The sequence below is a fragment of the Serinus canaria genome, chromosome 3, assembly GCF_022539315.1.
Source record: "Serinus canaria isolate serCan28SL12 chromosome 3, serCan2020, whole genome shotgun sequence".
In the NCBI taxonomy this organism is placed as follows: domain Eukaryota; kingdom Metazoa; phylum Chordata; class Aves; order Passeriformes; family Fringillidae; genus Serinus; species Serinus canaria.
The window spans coordinates 52,252,865-52,275,688 of record NC_066316.1 but is presented as its reverse complement, the minus strand read 5'-3'; the positions used below and the strand labels follow the sequence as shown (position 1 = coordinate 52,275,688).

Genomic DNA, 22,824 nt, shown 5'->3' with positions numbered 1-22,824 from the left:
GCTCGGGCCCGGCTCCGCCCGCAGATCCAGCGGACACCGCCAGGCCGCTCTCGAGCGAGGCTGACGGGGCGGCCGGGGGAGGAGCCGGCAGGGCGGGGGAAAGCGCGGCGGGATGTCGGCTAAGGCATCAGCCGGTTACTTCAATTTCTTAAAATCCTTAAAATCCAGGGGGCAGTTTGTGCTCGAGCCGACAGATGGAGCGGCCCCGATGGGGAACAGCCCGCGGGCGGCGGGCGGGGCGGGGGAGGAGCGAAGGGGCAGCGGTGCCGGCTGGGCGCCGCGGGGCCCGCCCTGCCCCTGCTCCGCTTCTTTCCCCTTTCCTTCCCCAGCCCGGCCCAGCCCGGCCGAGCAGCGCCGCGAACTCCGGCCCCGCCGCCGCCGCCATGTCGGGCCCGGGCGGGCGCGCCGCGCTGGCGCTGCTGCTGCTGCTGGGGCTGCCCGGGCTGCCGCAGGCCCGGCCCCGCTACGAGCCCACCTGGGGCTCGCTGGACGCCCGACCGCTGCCCGCCTGGTTTGACGAGGCGAAGTTCGGCGTCTTCATCCACTGGGGCGTGTTCTCGGTGCCCAGCTTCGGCAGCGAGTGGTTCTGGTGAGCTGCAGCCAGAGCGTTCTGGTCGCACCGGAACCGCTGCGGCGGACGGGCCGTGCCGGCGGGCCCAGGGCTCTGCTTGGGAAGCAGCGCTCGGGGCAGGCGGGGATGGTGTGGCGTCCCCCCGTACTGCGGTGGTTTGGGTTGGAGCCCCTCTGCAGGCTGACCGTGGAGCTCAGGTGTGTGGGAAGAGCTCTGTGTCCACCCGAGGTCACGGACTCCATGGCGCAGTTTGCAGAGGAGGTGGAGTTTGAGGTGCTTCTGGTGTGTCTGAGCACCGTCTGCCCAGCCCCAAAACTCCCCAATATCAGGGCTGAAGTGACTAAATCAAGCAGAGAGCTGGTAGAGCTGAGAGAAGGGCCTTGCGGCACAGCAGTGTTGGTGAGAGGTGGTTGGTGGAGTGGCCGAAAGGGATGGGTGAAGGGGGTCTCCCTTGCGGGGACAGGCGTTTGGCATCTGCCAGCCTCTGGAGCAGCCTTGTGCACCTGCTGGAGCACTGTGGGGAGCGCAGGAGCCCATTGCTACCCTTAGCTGGCAAGCAGCCTTGCTGCTTTCTTGTGCACATTTTGTGCTGCTGGTGGTTTTCTTCTCCTTTTTTTACTGTTATTACTATCATTTAAGAGTGCTTTGCACTTAAGAGAACCTAAAACTCTGATCCTGCAGATAATTTTAGTTGAGAGGCTCAATGAAATCTTTGTTCTGTGAGTGTTCACTGGTTCAGGCCCTTTAGCTGTAAGCATGTTTTTGCTGTCACCTTTCCGTGCTCTACCAAGTACTTCCTGTGAGACTTCAAGTGAGACACATTATTATTTACAATATGAAGATACGGATAGCTTTGTGGCAGAGCTATGGTGAACCTTAATTACTATATTTGCAAAACAAGCCAACATGTATCTAATCAAACCAGCGTTTTCTGACACCTGTTCTTTTTGGAATCAAGTTCAAGCATTTAAGCAGGTTTTTAATACAGATTGCATTTACTAATAAATTACTTTTAGAGAGGTGGGACAGAACTAGGTTTGGGTTCAAGCCTCAGTCAGAGTGCTGCACTCTGATAGTGGTGAGCAGGCTCAGGATGGAGCATTTGGTTTTTGACCCCAAAACTCTAATTGCTTTTTATATTCCTGTATTCTCCTATCCCGTGGCAGGTGTGGGTCTAAAGCTGCTTCAGGGCCTTCTGACAGCTTGTGCAGTCAGATGACTGAGGTGCTGCATGAGCAGCGTCAAATGGAAGGTCACAAACTGTTATCACCCACCCTGTATGCCTTCCCTCAGAGCTCCACAGCCTTGGTAAGGATATTTCTAGAATCTAATCCTGTCAGCATGGAAGTGTTCATGTTAGCAAACCATGTGACTATGGGAGAGAAGCAAGGTTGTTACTCTTTAATTTAATAAATTACATACTTTGAAATCAGAGGGGTTTTTTGTTTGTTTTTATTTTAAAAAAATTTGTTTGGTTTGCTTTATTGTTGTTATTTCCTCTGCCCCTGGCTCTTTCAAGGAGGAAAGCTGTCTCAGCCTCTTTCTTCTAAGGTTTTTTTTCCCTGTTGGCTGCCAGAGATTGTGTTGGTTTTTGCTAAAGTGTTTTTGGGAAGGTTACAACAATATTCACACTATGGTCTCAGAGAACTGAGATCAGAGTCCAGCTCAGGACAGGAGAGAGAAATTAATTTCAAACATTCAAATTCTGGCCTGTTTTATTCCTTCACTTGCAATATATTTTCATATAAGTCTAAACTTGTCAAGAGGATTTTTTGGTGCTTGGTTTCATTTATAGAAAGGTGACAGAGGTGCATTTGTGAGTGTGTGGTGTTCTTGCAGGGGCAGATTTTGGATGGAGGACGTGCCTTCTTCTAGCAGGGTGCCTTTGCTTGCAGGCCTCGGGTGTGCAGAGTCTGCAGTGACCTGGTCACAGCTCTCTCTGGCCCTGGGGCTGTGGGCATTGGGTCACTCAGCTGCAGTTGTGTAGAGGGCTTGGGACTGTCAGAGAGGTAAGGCTGGTGATGCCCATATTTGTGGGTGGCAGGGATTGTAATGTTGGGGGCAGAGCAGAGATGCCTGATGGCTGAGGTGTGAGGCTTGAGGAGGTGAGATATGCAAGTCCAGGAAAAAGGCATTTCTTTTGCCACCTGAGCTGCTTACACAGGCTGTCTGGGGTCTCTAGTACAGTTTTGAGATTTGGGTATTGACCAAGACTATCATTTTTCCATTCTCACAGTGTAGCTGCTTTTTTCATTGCTTCAAATGAAATCCTAAGACCTTTCCAAAGTGGAGTGCAAAGATGTAGAACATGGACAAATAAGATAGAAAAAATAAAATCTTTGCTAATCAATACTCTTCTGGAGCAATTTTGTCTTATTGCCAGTGTCATGTACCTCCAATGCCTCTACCTCTCAGTGATAAATGGGAGCTGATCATTTAAATTCTCTTTTTTTATCTAAAAATATATCACCAGACATGCTTTGTTCTGTATATTGTAGGTGGTACTGGCAGAAGGAAAAGAGAGAGCCCTATGTGAAATTTATGGATGCAAATTACCCACCTGGCTTCAGCTATGAAGATTTTGGTCCTCTGTTTACAGCAGAATTCTTTGATCCCAACCAGTGGGCAGATATTCTGAAGGCTTCAGGTGCAAAATACGTTGTCTTAACTTCAAAACATCATGAGGGTAAGTGGAAGCCTTGTGAATGTTAGTAATTGCTGCATTTCTGTCAACAGATGTAAAAAACATGTGACTTTTCCACCTCCTAAGAGACATAGAGAAAGCTGGGCAGGCTTACCTGCCCCACCACAGCCAAAGAGGAAACAAAAGTTACCCAAGAAATGTGCAGGTGTTTTCCTGAGCTTTACACAAAAGCTGTGGCCATGGAGTTTGCATAGGAGGAGCAGTCGATTGTGCCACTGTTCTCTTGCTGTAGGTAAGGCAGACTGAAGTGGTGGTGGCAGCTGTGCTTCCTGCAGTGGCCACAGTTTATTTTTTATTTCTGTGCAATTTAGTGCTGAAGGAACCATAAAAGTGAATTCTGCACTGTTTAACATTTGGAGAGCTGCTGTGAGTAGGCAGTTAGCAAACTCCCTTGGTTTCTCCAAGGAATTTAGGAACATGTTCCAGGAGTTAACTTCAGATTTAGGAAGGTATAGATCTTCCTGATGTAGTTTACAGAAGCCAAAACTTTGAACCAGATCTGTAGCTTTACAGGAGCAATTTTTTTAGCACTGTAATTGTAAGGTACTTTGCAGAGAAAAGTAAAGAAAAAGAAAGCTTCTGAAATGAAATACACTAGGAAAGAAAGTATAAAATATTAAGATATTCTACAATACATCTAATGAATGTTGTTGGTCTTTGTGAGCTGTGAGTTCAAGGCTGGCAACTTTTGAAGTGTCAATTTTAATCTCAGCTCTGACACACATAATTCTTGATCTTGAATTTCACATGTGGTGAAATTCCCAGTGACTTCAAAAGAGCCAGGATTCATTTAGTCTGTTCAATAGCCTTGTGCATGAATTTTTAGGTTGTTTAGTCCATACAATTGCATGCACCCAGTTCACAGAAATAGCACAAGATTGATTGGACAGTGAGTATAAAGGGGTTAGAAGGTGGGAGTGGAGCTCCTCTGGCAGTGGTCTGAGTCTGCAGTGCAGCAGGATTTGTAAGTGGTTGTGCTGGACTGATGGATGTCTAAAAGGTCAAACCCTTTCTGATATTTAATCTTGATGTTTTAACAGCTGTTTCAGGAGTTTTTGCTCTCTGTCCTCATACATGTACAGAGTAGTTGATTGAGCTGTTATAAATATCAAGGCAAACAAAAAGTGAACATTTGCATAAGATGGAAACAGAAAAGAGGAGAACAGTCTTTGAATGCAAATGATAGCTTGGGCTTTCTGCAGCTGAAAAACAATTCTGTCTTTCACTTGCTGATTGTGTATTTACAGTTCACACTTGATGTAGATGCCTCAAAAGCTGCTGTATTTTTGGTTAATTTCAGAGTCGTAGAGTTAGAGAATGCCTTGTGTCAGAAGGGGCCTTAAAAGTCATCTAGTTAATTTAATTGGCACATAGGAATAGACTGAATAATTAAAGAGAAGGAATAATTATCCTAAACAGTACAGAACTGGAAAATATAAATGTATATGCATATATATAAAAAATACATGGTGTTCTGATATTAAAACTATTACTATTGTGCATAAACAGGTTATAGGCACCTTATACCATGATATATTGCATATTTAATTTTTATTATTTTATTTTTTGCAACACTTCTGACCACTTTCCAGAAAGAACTGTAATGTCCTCTCTTCTTATTTTCTTTCTTATCCTCTGATTTTTCTCTTTTTAGGCTTTACTTTGTGGGGGTCCAAATATTCTTGGAACTGGAATGCTGTTGATGTGGGACCAAAGCGAGATCTTGTTGGTGAACTAGCAACATCTGTTAGAAACAGGACTGATTTGCATTTTGGGTTATACCATTCCCTGTTTGAATGGTTCAATCCTCTCTTCCTTGAGGATGCCACCAATGCCTTTAATACAAGCAAGTTTCCCACCAGCAAATCATTACCAGAACTCTATGAAATTGTGACCAAGTACCAGCCAGAAATAATTTGGTCTGATGGGGATGGAAATGCTCCAGATACTTACTGGAACAGCACTGGTTTCTTGGCTTGGCTGTATAATGACAGGTACATAATGATGCTGGTTTAGCTCCTTATCTGAAATTCTGCTGTGCCTAGTTTGTTTCATTTTCTGTTTGTTTTTTGGAACCTGCTACTTCTGCCTGAGAGGACTTTACAAAATATTAATTCTCCTGAAATAGAGAATCCAGACCTTTCCTAGAACTATCAAAGCTGGTTTTAGAAAAATAATGTTTTGTATTTTTTAAACACATTTACAAATTAATCATTTAAGATGGTATTGGCTATTCTGCTTAATCTTCCTTAAGTATTTGCTGTTGCACAAAAACACAGGATAGCAAGACAATTTGAGAATATGGATACATTGTTGTCATTGCAGCCTGAACATCTGGCAGTGGATATGAAGTGCAGAGTGATTTCTGGCAGAGCTCCTGTAAAAGTCTGGAGCTTATTTGCCTAAGAAATTCTGATCTGGACCTTTTATTAGCAAAGCATGAGAATAGAATTCCTGACATTGCACTTCATCTTGTAATAAATTAATGGTACAGAAGTCATCCAAAATTTTAGTTCCTGGGAGGGATGTGTGTGGGAAGGGATTACGCTGACTATGACCGCATTTTCTAGAATAAAAATAATAAAGCTCCTCTGTTCCCAGCCCGGTCCGGGACACAGTGGTTACCAATGACCGCTGGGGAGCTGGCAGCATCTGTGCCCATGGCGGCTTCTACACGTGCAGCGACCGCTACAACCCCGGGCACCTCCTGCCGCACAAGTGGGAGAACTGCATGACCATCGACCGCAGCTCCTGGGGCTACCGCCGGGACGCGCGGCTCCGGGACTACCTCCCCATCGAGGACTTGGTGAAGGTACAGGGCCACAGCAGCTGTGCCGCTCCCCGTTCTCTCTCCTGATTGTTGTATTGCGCTGTTTAACATATTGATTGTTTCTATTTTATGAATAAGATGATTTTAATTCAATAGTGAATCTGTGAAATAATAATTTTGTTAATTTCCAGCCTTAACGCTGGCAGGATGGAAAATCCATGTAATTCTTAACCTTTCTCTTAGTCATTTCTGTAGAATGAATTTCTAGTAAAAATTCAGTCAGTTTCTTAGTTTTCCCTGTGAGTAACCGGCCAAGGACTGATCTGGACAGTCTCATCATTACCTTTTCATCTAAGTTTCTCTGGTAACTGCATATGCAAGCTGATGAGAAGCAAACAGTTGGAGTTTCAGGAAAGCTCCTGTTTAGGAACTCCTGCTGGAGGGCTACACATAGAAACACTTTATGACTCAGCAGTTGTTTTACTTTGTAGCGAGAAACCTTCCTCACAGACATACAGATAAACACTACCAGAAGCAGACAGCTGATGTTGCTAGAACATTGATTCTCTTACTGGGCTGAGGTATTAAAAAAGATCTGAAGCCTAGGAAAAGTGAATGACAAGGAAGACTGACCAGTCTTCCAGAATAATGCATTCAGTTGCAAAATTCAGTTAGTGAGGGAAAGATTGTTACTGTTGCTTAATATTGTTGCTGTTTCTAGCGCTGCCCTCACAAAAGACAATTTGAAGTAACCTCTTTTCAGAGGCAGAAGGTTTGAATTAATTCAGCAGCATGTCTGCAGCTGTCTGTTTCTCAGACATGTGCATCTCAGTCTGTGATCTCTGGAGGGCAGTGTGGATGTGAACACAAATTTTGTAGGCTTTGTAGGAGGCTTCCTTGTGTTTTACAGAGTTTTCTATAAAACAGGAAAAGCATCAAACAGGAGGAAGTTGCTTTTCTAAGATTCAATAAAGATGAAGTAGCAACTATTTGCCTTATTCTACTCTGGTGCAGAGAAGTCATCTGTCCTATTGGTAAAACCCTCAATACATTCTTGCAGAAGTTGAAATGATAAAGAGTTGCAGGATCTGATTCTAACATAGATTCAGGCAGACATATTGGTGCAAGAAGGTATTTGGGACTGGTTTTGGATATAAAAATTGCCAGTAGAGATTTGCTTTATGAGAGCTTAAATTTTGTATCAGATTTTGGGATGAACCCCAAAGTCTCATTATGCAGCAGTAGCATAAGTCATGTGGTTCATCATTCTGAAGCAGTACAGCAGACTTTAGAAAATACTGCAAATATGTGATGTCCTTACTCATAACCCTATGCTCTGTGTGTTTAAAAACACTTCAGCAACTTGCAGAAACAGTGTCTTGTGGAGGAAATCTCCTGATGAACATCGGGCCCACCCACGACGGTCGCATTGCTGTTGTGTTTGAGGAGCGCCTGAGGCAGGTGGGCTCTTGGCTGAAGGTCAATGGAGAGGCCATCTATGGAACGAAACCATGGAGAGCACAGAACGACACTGTCACACCTGGAGTCTGGTAAGTCCACTGAGCCAAAATGCAGGCTCTGGAAAGCAGCACCAATGTTATGTGAAGCTTTGAAATCCCTAAGGACTTGATGCTACAGAAATCACCATCACTTAGTTTGTATGTGGTGAAGGAATTAATGCCTTTGTTAGTGTAACTAATTGCATCTAAAATGTGTATAAAGCTGTAGGTGGAGACTAGTTTTGGGATGATGCTGAGGCTGAAAGGAAAGCTGCAAGCATTTCTATGGTCATCTTTTGCTTCTTGGTTTAGGCTAATATGTTAGATAATTCTGTTTGCATCTAGTGGGTAACAGAAATGAAAAAAAATCTGGAAATACAAGATTGATATGAAGTGTGTATCTGAACAAAGGAATACTCAATGTCACTTGATGTTTAGAAAGAAAGTGGAAAAATAACAGCAATTATTTGGTCACTAAATACAGTCAGTCTCTGGCCTCCCATCTGCCCTTGTTACTTGTAGCTTCTGTAACACCTTCATGATCCATCAGGGTTTTGGTCTTGGCTCTCTTGTCTCAGTAGGTGTTTTTACTTCCGTTCCCAGTAAGATTTGGCCATCTGGCTTTAGCCTGGAGATGCTGAACTGTTGACTGTTTAGTAAAATCTCTTTCAAGAACAATAAAAAACTGTAACTAAATAGGAAAGAGGGAGCAATGTTTCAGGGGTATGGCACAAGATTTCCAATGGCATGGTGATGAAAATTGTATTTTTAAAAACTAGCTATGCGAGGTGGAAACTCTGTCACTCATACTATTCTAAGTTCTTTTAGTCCGCATGTTAGTGTATAGATGGGAGTTACCATGTTTTTCTGAATACAAGCTACAATTATCTGTTAATGATTCCCCATCCTGCAAGTATCTCCTTCCTATGTGGCTGAGTTGATACAGTGTGCTAAAGTTACAACAGATGTTTACCTCTGAGTTCAGTTCTTTAACAGTTTTCATTACCTCTAGTTTGCTGAAACAAATTTTCAGGCAGCAGTACATTATTAAAGGTCCAGGTGGTTATGTATGTGAAAATGTAATTAATCCTGACCTTTCTAATCCATTTTTCCAGTCTTGAAAGCACTCTTGTGTATCACTTCTAAAGATTTACAAGGAAAAGCTGACATGCCTTTTTGGTCCCCATTTCCAACCAGGTACACTTTCACCCCTAAAGAAGGGAAAGTCAATGCTATCTTCCTTAACTGGCCAGTCTCTGGGATTCTGGAACTTGGTGAGCCACGGGCTAAGCCTGGAGAAACACAGGTAAAAGAGAGTGCACACCCACACCCCTCCCCTCCTTCTAGGATATGTCGCGTTCCATCTTGTTTATTAAAGTTTCTGGCATCTTTGGGAATGCGTAGCTCTTAGGACAGAGTACTTTGGCAGAGACCCAGCAAAATGTTTGTTTTCTTTCTGGGACCTCCTTGTCATAGTCCTCTCAGTGGGATGTTTCTTATCCAACAAAGTTAGACTGAGACGTTGCTGGGATATGTTTTAGCTTGCAAACTAAGAGTCACAAAGAGGCCAAGGAGCAGGGGAAAAAACTGTGCCACCCCTCCTGTTTCCTGTGTAGACTCCTAACTCAGCATGACTTTTCTTTAGAAGCAGTTGTCCTCATGACTTTGGTAATACCGGAGTTGCTGTACTGGTGCAGCTGTTTGAAGTCAAAGCCTTGCAGGAAGGGAATGTACACAGAGGTTTTTGTTGCCCAGAGAGGCTGAAGAGCAATCAGTGTTACCCTAGATGTGCCTCTTATACCAAGTGGAGGTCAGAAGATGAGGACAGTGATGCCACACCTACACTGGCAAATAGCAAGTAACCCAGTGGAACCAGAAGTTGGTATCAACTCTGTGCATTTAAGGAGAGATTCACTTTGGTTTAGCTCTGCTCTGGTCTCATGCACTTCATGTCCATTAGCTGCTGAAATGCATTAGGAGTGTTTCTGGACTGCCCCCTCTGGTCTAGTTCCATGTGAAAGTAGTCTGACTGGTGCAAAGACAGCTCCATCACAAGGGAGGAAGAGTCATTTCAAAAGTGATGGAGATGCCTCTGGAATTCTGAGGGGGCAGCTAGACTCTATGTGCACTAGATAATACTGTTCCTCAGCAGCAGAGACTGGTCTGCAGCCACTCCAGCAGGTCACCAGCTGGTGTAAGTGCCAGCATCAACCTTTTTGTAGTTTTTAGTTCTTCACATCAGCTTTCTCTGAGAAACCTGGCTGCCCTCTGTAAGAAACAGTCATGCTCATTCAAGACAAGTTTCACCATGTGAAGCAGGCAGCTGGAAACATGGGATGCAAAGCTCTGTACTGTGGCTGCAAGATCTCTGCTTAGACCTAAATCCTACTCCAAATGCTTCCAAAAGGTTTTTATTCACTTTCTACAGCCCTATGTCCTTCTCAAGACCCAACACAAGTAGCTTTTTTACTTGCATATCTACTTGCAAATGTTTTCCCATTACCTTTAATAATTATCACTCATTTGGTTAGTAAGTGGCATTTTTAGGATACTTGGTAAGGTAGCTATGGATCAATAATTACTTTGTTGATATTGCACTTACATGTACTTTGAAAAGGCACTGTTCTAACTATAGTGTGTGTTTCTATTTTAGGTGAAGCTGGCTGGATACAGGGAACTGCTGAAATGGGTTGCCCTGGGAGAAAAGGGAATGGTTATTGCTCTACCTCAATTGACTCCTCAGCAAATGCCATGTCAGTGGGGCTGGACCTTACAACTGACTGATGTAGACTGAGCCATACTCTGCTGAAACCCTGGCTAGCGGGGAGTGCTCTTTCTTATCACTGGTTTTAAACTTGTTTGACTGAGAAAGACCAATAAATTCACTTTTTCTATGAGAGGTGGGCTGTTATTAAAGGATGGAATAGAACAAACCTCACAAAGTCTAGCACTAGATAATTGAGCCTCTGCACACAGTTTGTTTCTCTGATCTTGTGTGAAATATTGAGCAGCTACCATGACCTCTACACTTGGTTTAGTCAGTTTCTGGCCAAGTTACATGAAGAATGAGGTGGGGGGAAACAGGCACTAGACTTTCATAGAGAAAAAAAGGAATAAAGCTCAAGCCGGTGTTCAAATGCACATAAATCAGTTGTACACTCTCTTTAATGCAAGAAATTTACCTTCCACAAAACTGCACAGTAAAATCTGACAGTTTTAGAGAAAAAAAATTCTTTTTCCAGGTGTGTTCAGCTGGTGGGAGCTGGCAGTTTCAGCTGAATAGGGTAATGTCTGCAAGAACAGGCCTGTAAGGGTTGGAATTCATCATAAATGCATACAGGCAATGCATATGTACATCATAATTTCTCAGAATGGAAGTCATTAATTTTACATGTTTCTATTATTGAGTAACTCCATTCATTATTGGGACACAGGTAAACTGGGAGAGGATTGGGATTTTGATATTTTGTATGATTTTACATGAGTAAAACTTGCCTCTTGTTTATACCCCTTGTTTATACACAGTTACCAGGATGCCTTTTGTGGACTATTACACAAAATATATACTTCAGTGACTAACTCTTGAAAAAGAGAAATAATCAGGAGTTGCTAGGAATCTTCAAGTCTGGCAAAGTGACAACATTTTAAGCAGAGAGTAGACTGCATCCAACTTGAAAAATTTCCAAACTCATCATGCGTCATGATTTGTAGGGATAGACACAAGGTGAAACTTGCAAAGAGGAGGAGATAAAGGACAAGGAAAAGCATGAGCTATTTCTGTTTCAATGTAGAGACTGAAGGTTTACTTTCCCAGAGTAATGTTTGTGAGTGCAAAATCAGTACTGTATAAGTTAAATTTATTCTTTCAACTCTGTCAAGATTTTGAGTTGATTGGCCAGGCCAGGTTATTCTCTTCCCTACTAATGTTAATACACACACAAATTATACATTAAAATATTTTATTACAATACAGATAACTGGGCTCAAAATTAATACAAATTAAGATAAAATATTTACAAGGTAATGTGTACAGTGTAGCTGTTTGAACAGCATAAACAAGAGTATGTCTAAAAAAACACATTCCTTTAGTATTAAGTAAGAGAGAGAGCAGACCCCCAGCTTGTTCAAGGGGAACATGCATCCATTGGCAAAGACTTTCTGAAGAATGAGAGACTTTGGAACAAGATTTGTAAGGGGGAAAATGTTTACTTTATAGGAAAAAAAATCTGGGGGAAGAAGAAGAAAAAAGCTTTACTTCATTCTGCTGCTCTGTGCTATTCTTAGATCACTATCATTACTTCTTCCCCAAACTTGCATACCCCAGGCAAAAAAATGGGTGTTTTAGTAACTTGCTGTAATACTGCCACCAGATGCCTTTTAGATGCAATAAAAAATAATCCAATTAATTACAGAAGAATTTAACCACTTTTTAAATAGAAAAGTCTTCACTTACAATGTTTCTTTCAACAAGAATATTTTTAATGGGTGAAGTATAATTCAGTTAGAAGAAAATATAGGCTCACTCCCACTTTCCTCAGAGTGCTCTTTCTGCTGGTCTGCCACTCCTGCACCATTATAAAATTAACCCAAGTCTCATCAGTAGTCATCAGGGATTTGTTATAAATACACCATCCATTTGTAAAAATGTGCAGGTCATTTCTCTAGTTGCTGAGGGGTACTAAAAGCTTCATAAACATTAGCAGCAAAATCTTTCACTTGTTCCATCATCAACAGGTCCTGGAAGAAATGTATAAAATAAACTTCCTTAATCAAAAACATTCCCCACTATTCTATTGCAGTACAGAATTCCTAAGAAAAGCACCTGCACTCCCACAGGCACAATTCAAACTCCTTGCTTTAGAAAGGTTTAGGAGCAGACCTGCAAGTAGAACCAAGACCAGAAGATTGTGCTTCTGCACGGCTCAGCAGAAGAAAGTTTTAGAAGAACAGTGTATTTTTGGAAGATACCAACTGATAAAAAGTTCATTATGGCAACTGTTTTCAATTTATTTTTTAAAGCCACTGAAATAAAACAAATTATTAAAAAGAAATATACAACATTAATTTCAAGATTTTACTTGGGATACTGTAAGTAAGGCAGATTCTTACCTGAACAAAGTGACTGGGTGTTTCACTGCAGACTGAATGGATCTGTCCATTTATTATTGGAATTATCTTGGCTAAAGGAAGACTGACACTGGAAAGACTAGGAAAGAACAAAAAATACTGACCCGCTCAGACACAGATGAAGCCACTAAACTGTGATTATATAATTCTAAGTTATTACCACTTAAAAAGTAAGAATTGAAAGACTGCAAACTAAAATGTATGGATGAAGGGTTTTTTCTCCATATTGAGGTTTTCCTTTAATATAGAGAACTACCAATTCAATTCCAGTCCACGTTCCTATTGCAGTTTCACACTTGCTTCTCATGCAAGAGTATTATGGTTTAGTCAGAGTCTTTGCATGTGTATGTAAGCAGACAGGTCATAGAAGCACCTGTCTACAATTTCATGCTATTACAAAATAAACCAGTCTCAGGCAGATAGCCAAACTACAGACTTTGGGGTATTTTAAGTGATGTAAATAGTATATATTTAAATTAAAACATAACTCTCTGAAAGCAAACTTACTACAATAAACATACATAAACCCAGTTATCATTCCAGGTTTTAATTTTAATATTTGAGAAAGATTATTTCAAGGATTTGAACTCAGCTTTTGGATTTGTAATGCTCTCACCACACTGCTCAAAACCCAAGTTAACTTCAGATTAAAAGCTATTTTTAAACATTCTTCTAGGAGGATGTAGAAAATCCTACATGTTACTGCATTTTATCTGCATACCAGTGAAACCTAAAGCTCTGGCTCCCTGTCACTGGAGGATCAGGGCAATGCCCACCCCCCTTCCTTGGGAGACACAGGAACTGAAGGAGGCTGGGGTGCTTGGAGCTCATGGGCTGCAGGGGAGGGAGGGTTCTCCTTCTCACAGCCTCACTGGGCACATGTGTCAGGAATCACCATCAGAAGGTGAACCCTCCCCAGCCAAAGGGCAGCCTGCCTGTACCGTGTTCAGGCAAGAAGTGGCTACAGGTCATCTGATCTCTACTTCTAGGTCTGCAAGGAATGGTGGGAAAGGATGTCACCTAACTCTAGTGATTTCATGGATGGGAGTCAAACATGACTCCTCCTAGCTGCACACTTGGCCAAAGTGAGGAGAACCCAGTGATCCTTGAGGAGCAAAAAGCAGAACAGTATTTCCAGCACAAGAACTCCAAGAAGGCAGGAAAATCAAGAGCCTTTTTGGAATTCACGATGAACCCAAAGCATTACTGACATGAGAACCACAACAAAAGAAAATATGTACCTATTTACAGAGCTGTTTTGAGAAAGGTCCTTTTCAGTAGGTCTAAAAAATTCTGCCATATTGTCCAGCAGTCGACTGAATCCTCTATTTAAACATGTGCTCAAAACTGTACTGAAGTCTGGACTGAAAAGAAAGAATAATAGAAAAAAAAGGTTTTATTCCTGAGTTTAATTTTTTTTCAAACTAAAAAGCCCTGCAAGTGTTCAGTGCTACAGATGTGCCTCCCCTCACTGGTGATGTGTGAGCCAGACAAATGTCACTAGCATTGCCACCTCATGAAACACCAGCTCCCTCAACAACCTGAACTCTACCCTAAGATTACTAGAACCCAGATAAACCTGAAGTGTTCCTCAGTTCTATTTCTTACTAAGTAATAACATAGAAGGGACTTAACCTTGAAGTGCCCCACATCCCTAGCAGCTAAACTGTAAGAATAGTTTGACATTTGTCTCAATTCCCTGATATCCTATGTTTATTATAGGAGCCTCACTTTAACCAGCTCTCTGGTAAAAGGACACATACAACCACCCCCAAAACCATGCATTAAAAATAAATTCCAATAAGCCAAAACTGGTGTCCACTTTATCAAAGCAAGTAAATCTAATAAAATTACTCTCAATTTACCCTGCTTTAGCAGAAGAGAAGTACTCCTCTGTTCCTACTTTACTACAGAGTGGGTAAGGAAGAGATAATAGGTCTGATTGCCAATCCTGGGTATCTCATTAAGGCAGCATTATTTTTTTAAAAGTTTCAGAGCTCACACATTTTGAAAATCCCAGCCTACAAGTGATAAATAGGAAAATCTAATGCAAAATGGTCACATTTCTCAAATGAAAAGTTGTCAGCTTTTTGTATGCAAGTAATTGTCTTACAGAAACAAGAGTTTTGAGGAGGAGTTTAATGTGAATACAGCATATTTCTCTATACCTTTCTAGCATATCTCTAGTTTCATTCAGTAATTTAATTGTAGCAATGTCTCTTTCTGTGAGTCCACAGGCCTAGAAAAACCAAAGACAGACACTATTAGCAAGTGCCACCAGCAACCGTAAGAGCAGAAATAGGAAAATTGAGTATCATGGTCAAATGTACAGTCACATGTACAAGTCAAATATAAGAGAAAATATTGTTGTAAATTAGATTCTTTATAATTTGTGTTTTAAATGGTCACTGTAGGATTTTTAACTAGAAACAATACTAGCAGGAAACACCAGACTGTTTGAGGAAGTAATTTTTCTAATTCTGACCTTCAGTACTGAAATCATCCCTGCGTATCAGATAAAGTTAAAGCACTAAGTGCATGTAGCCACATGCTGAAGCCCAGGTTTCCTCATTACACCTCTGTAACACCAAGTGAAGACTGACTTTTCTCCAGCTTGTGGTGTGGATGGAGACAAATGCCTTCACAAAATTCAAGAAATTAACGTTGCAACTCAGATTAGATACACTTTTCTCTTGACTCCTGTTCATTTTTCAGCCTAGAGGAGTCCAGCACACCATTCTCCTGTGCACCAGCCAAGATGCTCCAACACTCCATGAATGTTGCTGGTACACAAGGGTGGACAACACAATTTATCTTAGGGCTGAGTTAAGCTGTGCTGTGTCACAGCTTCTTTCACAGGCTAAAGGCAGTAACTGGGCTGCATTTCTGAGCACAAACCTGACATTCTGATGGTGACACTTGTTTTCTATCAAATCTGAAGAAAATAGAACTGTACCTAGATTAAAGAGATTTATTGATTTGATTTATGACAGAAGAGGTTTTGCCATTTATTAAAGACACAGATGCCATGGTACACCAGAGGACTGTTATGCACCCTTCCTTCTCCAAAAAACCCCAAAAAAAGCAGAATGATAAAAGATGAAAGGAACTGAATCAAGTACCTGGCTAGCCAAAGGGTTTTCTTCATCTGGCATCAGATAATGACATAAGGGAGAATAAGATGCAATCTGATCCGAATCTTTATGTTCCACTACTTCCCTGATATCTTTAAGCTTCTGTTCCAGTTCCAGAAGAGACAGGGTCTGCTTAAGGGAAATACTGGAAAGGAAAAAGACTACAGCTTTGATTGAAAAATGAGTAATGCTGCTTTCTCTTTCTATCAATAACACGTTTACAAGTAACAAAATTCCAATCAGCAATGTGGGTTTGCACTGGCAGACACAGCCTGCTATAATAAAAACATTGTTTTGAAATAGTCAATATGCCTGCTTTTGTTTCCCCCTAATTCTTATAAAACTCTTTATTTTGGGAACAGCCATCACAATAAAACTTAAAAGCTAACCACAAAGAAACACAGGCTCTTACCTTCCAAAAACTTTATGCACAGCTTGTTTAACAATAGTTATTAACTCAGTCAGTCCTAAAAGGAAGAAAGTAAAAATTATTCTAATGATTTGTTCAAGTCCCAAAAAAAAAAGCAGAATTTTCTAAGTGTAGTTAGCTCTTAATAAGCAGCATACCATCTCCTAAAAGGTGCTGAATGCTTGATAAATATTGCTGCTGGACTTCAGGGGGTGCTAGTGGTGTCTGTGGGGGAAAAAAACCCAACAGTTCTGTAACATGCCAACAGTAGAGAACAATGCAAAAATAATTTCAAAAATAATTTCCTTAATCTTTGTAATACTCTTCAGCAAACAGACTGCCCCACTCTCTTCAACTTTGTACTGACTCTTCCTGCCCATCAACCCCTGTATCTGTCATAAGTCTTCTGGCATTCTTTTCTTCAAACCTATACAGATGTCTCTTCCATCTTCAGTGGAAAGAAAAAACTTGCACTTTTCATTCACCTAAAGGAAACTCTCTTAAAAACCTGCATTGCAGGTGAAACTAGACTCTCCACCACCACAGAAATTAAATCTAGTGGAGTAAGTTATTTATGCTGAAATCTATTAAAAACTTATCTGACAAAAAAGAAGCTTTCAGAAACCAACACAGGATTCCAGTTAGTCCCAATGGAATGCCTCAGAGTTGGCCCTGTCAACCCACTTCTCTATGAGAAACTAACAGAGAGGAAATGTTTCTAGTTCAAACTCATTCTGCCCTTCTAAAACAGCTTTTTCAGGTGTTACAAAATGAAGCACTACCTCGGTCAACTCTGGCCTTCCTATTGAAAGCTCTTCTCCATCCTGCATTGACATGCTGTTCCTTGACTCTCAGCAGGAGCTATCACAGGGGGGCAGATGAGAACTAATCAGCTTGTATCCATTATTTTTAGATGAGCCACCCAGCAATTTGCAGGTCCCACTCTCTACAATGGGTACTTGCTTACTGTGGGAGTGATCTATTTTTACTGAGCAGTGATACACTATATCAGCAAAAAACAGCTCTTCTACCTTGCTTGACCCCACCAACAGACATTTATGGAGATGGTCTTTTGGAGTGAAACCAAAAAGTGAAAAGTTCAAAGACAACATTTTTCTTCTTTAATCTCAGAAAAATTTAAGTGGAGAAATTAATTTATGTACCAGGAAGACCTAATATTATTATATACATTTGCTTACATATCCTGAATCATTCACATGGTATCACCATTTCACAAAAAATAAAAGCAAAGAAATAATTTCATGTTGGTGTTTAGATAGAAAGCAGACTTCTTTAGGCAAGACGAATGCAGACAAAAGGCATTCTCCAATATTGCTGGTATTCAGGTAAGCAATATCACCACATCATCCAAATTTAGATGCTATTAAAGGACATCAATATATTGCACTGGCAGTAATGCTCTCCGTACCCCACTCTTGTAAGGACCCTTGGTTTCATTCCAGTAGTCCTAAACTATGCCCTTCTCATCTCACCAAATAATCCTCTCCCTTCCAAGGAAGTGCAAGTCCTACCTTTGAAACCAAGCAAGACACTTACTGTGCCGTTCTTGCCGAGCGCAGCGTTATCCAGGTAGATGTAACCGCCGATGATGTTCAACTGCACTCGCAAGAGAACCACCAGCATGCAGGTGCTGTACACAGCGACAATGCTGCGGGTGAAACCTTGGGAAGACAGAGCAGAGGGACTGCCAAGTCTGGGAAACAAAGGTGAGCCAAGGGGAGAGAATACTCTCCAAGACTCAGAAATGCTGATTACTTCTAAATAGGCAGTCACATTTCTCTCACTGGCTGTCATGATGTGTTTTCACAACACATACCCAAGATGGCCATGGGCCTAACGTGCTGGATCTACATCTAAAACTTTACACATTACACAAAGTTACACAAAACACTAACAAAGTTATTTCTGAGAAAAATAAAATCATACAAGTTGTTCCAGAGGTAAAAATGTGTAGTGTCAAATCATCTTTTTTCATTGGGCCAGGAAATACACAATTTACATATTAGCCCTCATCATGCAATTCAGACACAACTGCAGCTTGTCAAAAGAGTTACCTAAGACAGGAGCAGCTAAGATCTAAAGAAGGAAAATTAAAATGAGCATCAGCTACCAGCCAGTAGGCAATGAGGGTGTGTAGAAAACGCATCATTAATACATACAGAAGGGAAGAAAGGAGTCAGATCAAAAAGTAGGATCTGTAAATGTGTTATGAAAAGGAGAAAAAAAAAAAAGGAAGCAAAGAAGTAATGGTAGAATTTCACTGCATAATTATCTGAGTTTATTTTTTTCTTGCCTTCCACAGCTAATACATAAGATGATCCAAAGGCTTCATGACCACTGCTATAGTGGTTCTCTCCAACAGGCTCAAAAAGAGGGAACTGTTGGCCATGTAAAGGCTGACCTGATTGAATTTCCATTTCATCCAGCATATGATTTTTGAAACTAGTTTCATTTTATTGCAATGAGACAGAAAGGTCTCACTAAGTTTTATTGAGTAGAGCAGCAGGAAGGCCAACACAATTCTTCACCTTGGTCTCTGAGCTTCTAACTTCCCATGGGGCTAAGAAAAGTTCCTTCATGAAGCCTTTGGGGGCACAGGGACGAGGAGGAGGTTTGCCATGTGTGTTACATTATCTTCATATCTATTGAAACAGCCCAGTGTAAAGTTTGGTTTAAATGCTGTAACAGACATTATAAATCTACACTAAATAATTATGCAGATGTAATCTTTCATTTCTACTTACTTATTATCTTTAAATCCTCCCAGATTTCTAACTTATTTGCTGGTCTGTGGGAAAAATAAATGGAAATATTAAGAATTGTATTTTACTTGGAAATTAACAAGTATGTAAAATGACATAGTAATGCTCTAAGGCAAACTTATTTAGCTACCATAATTATTCAAATCATACCCAGGTCTATATCTCATTCAAGAAAGGCCTTGTTCAAGAAAGCAGTATATAAACAACACTCTATAAAGGCACAGAAAAGATATTCAAACATTATTGTAAAAATGTAGCATTTAGTGATGTCAATTACATGCTTACATGATCAGTTTTGAGTTACTACAGTATGCAATCAGAAAAAGCCACTGATGGTACAAAGTGGTCTTTTCTGGGGCCTTGACTCTCTGTATTTAGTTCTGACTCAGTTCAGCTGGACTTTCTGTGTGTAATAAATCCAGGATCAGAATTTATTTGTCCTACGTTCTTGCAAGATTTACCATTGCCTGATGTGTTTAAAGTTCATATTTGATCATCAAAACCAAAGAGATCACAACCACTAATGGAAAAGAAGTCTTGCACCATCCACACCAATACATGTTGATCTTTTTTCTTTCGTTGAGGCGTGTTCACTTTTTTGACCTGACCAGTTCCTAGTAGTTTATATTCTGCAGTTGACAAAGCAAGAGTGTAGATTGCATAGATACACCTGAACTGCCTGAAGTACATTGCATATTTATAACTACTATTCAGATGTAATCTCTTAGCAATACAGCAGCAGTAGCAGGAATAAGAGCAAGCTAACCATCCAAAATTTTCACCAGCCATTCTCACCTGTTAAGCACTGTCAGTAAAGAATGGCTACTGTATGTCTATTGTGGAAGATAGATATTGTAAAAGTCACTTACGGAAACATTTGGTAATTTCTTAGGATCAGAATTAACACTTAAATATTTAGAGCCAAGAGTTCAAATTAACCTACACTTTACAGTAACCCAGTTTATTTTAAAAAAACATCCAAATCCCAGCACTTCTCACCAGAAAAAATATCTCTTTACAGGCACAACATGTGCCTGCACAACACTTTGGCATTAGTTTGAACATTCTCTCACTTACATAAATAAAAATTTTTACATTCACCACTATCTAATAATGCAAATAAACTGATACAATAAACTATTAAGTCTACAACTCTGAAAACTAAAGAGACAGATTAAATAAACAGTAGTTGAAAGAAATACATGGATCCATGGCAAACATAACCAATACACAAACTTTTTGCAAGCTACTCTATGCAAGTTCTTAAAGCTTTTCTATAACAAAACAAAGGAAGGACTTTGTAAAAAAATTAGTGTAATATTTCAATACATAAAACATATAATGGGACTCAAAGCTACTTATCAGAGCTAAGTTCTTCATGCAGAATGAAGAGATACAGAGAAGCCAATACATCATCAGCCAACCACACTTGCACGTACTACATCGTTTTCTAGAGCTTACAGAGCTTCTACTTACAATGTAAAGCAGCAGTCAAACAACAGTTAAAGTCTACAAGTATTAAGCCTAACAGTGGAAATTAATTTTTCAGCTCCTGCAATTCATCTCCTGCAATTTACTAAGACTCAGCTGCTACTCAAAACTCAACTTTTACTTCGTAATTATTTATTTGGAAGGCCGTTCTCGCTATGGAAGCAAAGTGCAATGTAAACAGAAACCAGAAGTTTGGAATAAAGCTAAGGGCTGAAGAGGTTGGAGATGTGCAACATCTGCAAGGCTGCAGAAGCAGGAACTTCACCTTATCCAATCACTGGGCTTTAAAAAGAGGAGGACAGATCAAGCAAGAACGTCTGTGGTCTTGGGTGCTGCTCCCTCTTCAAAAATTTCTCTGGAGGTCTGAAGGCTTCAGCCTCCTTACACCCCCAGTGTACCACTGGTCACCTCAAACTTAAGGAAGTGAGTGGATTTTAAGTTAAAGGAGATTGCCTAAGGCATAATTTGATGTGTAACACAGTAACACAGATTCATAACATGTTAAGCCACAACACAGATTATGTGAGAAAACAAATACATCTTCAAGGACATGAAAGATGGGTAAATTTCCATGTCTGCTCTTTTGTACAGTTAACAACAGCACTCAAGGGTCTGGAGCTGTTTGGTTGATCTTCTCAAATAGAAGTGGAAAGCAAAGAAATCTATACCTTCATGCATAACAGATCTCCTTCAAAGAATCACTTTAAAGTGGAGCAAGCTTTGATGGCTGATTCCATTATCTGCGCCTTCACAACCCCTTCCCTACATTTCAGTTCAAAACTTTCAAGCATCCAGTTAAAACATCTTCAGTCTTAGTAAAATAAGAAGTATTAAATTTCACTTATAAATTCCACTCTAAAGGGCCATCCATTCTTACAGAATGTTGCATGCAGCAAGCATTAAAAAATTTTTCTTTCATAAGTGCATACCACTAACAACAAAAAAAGCCTATCTCTATTTTCACTAGGATTGTTGGGACACAGAGGTGCATCAATGTACCCCTACACTGGCTCAACTGGTCAAATGATTTAGAGACTGCAGGAGTATCTTGATAAAAGAATGCTTGCTATAGAGAACAAACTAAGGTATTATTTGTTTTCACCACTGAACAGAGGATTACAAACTGTTGTAGACTATTTGCTGCACAGATCAGATGATATATCTGGTGACCCACAAGCTCTTTTGTTCACTCAGTTTAATTTTTCCATTGAATAAGACTTCTATTATGATAAACACATTTATTCGATTAAAATTAACTTTCCCCAATTTCTTGCTGTTTGGGGTAAATAATATTCAGGAACAGTTGCAAATACCCAGAGTTTATCATAAAAACATAATTCAGGCTGCAATTCCCCCTTTAAATCAGGCTGCTCTGTTGTGGAAGTTTTTGGACTGAAAAAAGCAGTGACTGAATAGGTAACCTATTAAATGCTGGACAGCTGAAGTTACAGCTGTATAAATAAACTAGCTGGAGGTAAACTAGAAAGACACAGTCTAGAGTGAGTCAGAAATCCTGTGGTTAATTGCCTTCATAACACTTTTACTCTGTGCCATAGGCCAAGCAATTAAGGTTTAAGATATGCTATTATGTACTGTATGTATTTAAAAACAGGCTATTTGTCCCTGCAGTTGTAAGGAATTCCAAGGTGTTTTCTGACAGGGAAGCATTTCTGTTAATGTATGACATGTCCCTATTTGTTCAACTTCAAAAATAGATTTCAAAAAATTACTTCTCATCACTTACATGCATTTGCAGTCTCATCTTGGACACTTTCCACTACTACTCATGTCTGAACTTGGTAAGATTACATAAACATTTTTACAAACACAACATCAACAACTCAGTCATATTTAGTCATAATACTCTGTTCTGTTTAAGAGAGAACTAGATCCTTTAGTACTTTAATCTACCTATCTTCTAACCATTTCAACAAAAAACATGGCTTTCATTGCAGCACCTTAAAGGAAGTATTATTTCCTGTAATTTTTGGAAAATGCCATACCTATCAAAATACATGTAACATGACAAAATACCTTAAGACTAATGATTCAATGGGACACTAAACCAAAATTCTGCATGCTGTCTACCTTATATAATTTGAAAAAAACTTGAACTCTACTTGTTTTGATGATAACACATTTAAGACAGTCTTACCTATTTTTAAGAAGAGATGTGAGACTCTCAGAGTTTAACTGATGCATTAAGGCATCCCTCAATGTTGGAAGCATTGACAGTACTGTTATTAAAAGGAAAAAACCAAACAACAAAACCTGTTACCATCAACAACAAAATCCCCAAACCATTAAAAACCCATCCTCAGCTCACACTCAATAAC

General features: G+C 40.4%; 2 protein-coding genes across 3 annotated transcripts in view; one reads left to right on the top strand and one right to left on the bottom strand.

Moving 5' to 3' along the window:
- Positions 1 to 71: 71 nt before the first annotated feature.
- On the top strand, positions 72 to 12,284 carry FUCA2 (alpha-L-fucosidase 2). Of its 2 annotated transcripts, none has more exons than XM_030236505.2 (7): positions 72 to 589; positions 3,070 to 3,257; positions 4,930 to 5,269; positions 5,877 to 6,087; positions 7,405 to 7,595; positions 8,742 to 8,850; positions 10,198 to 12,284. In XM_030236505.2, the coding sequence occupies exons 1-7, from the start codon at positions 195 to 197 to the stop codon at positions 10,336 to 10,338; spliced, it is 1,575 nt and encodes a 524-aa protein (XP_030092365.2). In that variant the 5' UTR covers positions 72 to 194; the 3' UTR covers positions 10,339 to 12,284. The 2 variants fall into 2 exon arrangements, with proteins under 2 accessions (XP_030092365.2, XP_050829039.1); XM_050973082.1 differs by lacking the exon at positions 72 to 589 and adding an exon at positions 611 to 768.
- PEX3 (peroxisomal biogenesis factor 3) overlaps positions 12,002 to 22,824 on the bottom strand; it is a 20,485-nt gene continuing 9,662 nt past the window's right edge. Inside the window, exons 3-12 of the mRNA XM_009095337.4 lie at positions 22,644 to 22,725; positions 18,980 to 19,023; positions 17,772 to 17,896; positions 16,373 to 16,439; positions 16,218 to 16,272; positions 15,794 to 15,950; positions 14,840 to 14,910; positions 13,913 to 14,035; positions 12,654 to 12,750; positions 12,002 to 12,281 (exon numbers count right to left, since the gene is read on the bottom strand). Coding sequence (XP_009093585.3) covers positions 12,198 to 12,281; positions 12,654 to 12,750; positions 13,913 to 14,035; positions 14,840 to 14,910; positions 15,794 to 15,950; positions 16,218 to 16,272; positions 16,373 to 16,439; positions 17,772 to 17,896; positions 18,980 to 19,023; positions 22,644 to 22,725 — 905 coding nt within the window. The 3' untranslated portion in view covers positions 12,002 to 12,197. The remainder of the gene's footprint in view (positions 12,282 to 12,653; positions 12,751 to 13,912; positions 14,036 to 14,839; positions 14,911 to 15,793; positions 15,951 to 16,217; positions 16,273 to 16,372; positions 16,440 to 17,771; positions 17,897 to 18,979; positions 19,024 to 22,643; positions 22,726 to 22,824) is intronic.

Coding starts and splice junctions, on each gene's coding strand:
- FUCA2 (XM_030236505.2), top strand. CDS start 195: ATGGAGCGGCCCCGATGGGGAACAGCCCGCGGGCGGCGGGCGGGGCGG. Junction 5,270..5,876: donor GCTTGGCTGTATAATGACAG/GTACATAATGAT, acceptor CTCTGTTCCCAG/CCCGGTCCGGGACACAGTGG. Junction 8,851..10,197: donor CTAAGCCTGGAGAAACACAG/GTAAAAGAGAGT, acceptor TTTCTATTTTAG/GTGAAGCTGGCTGGATACAG.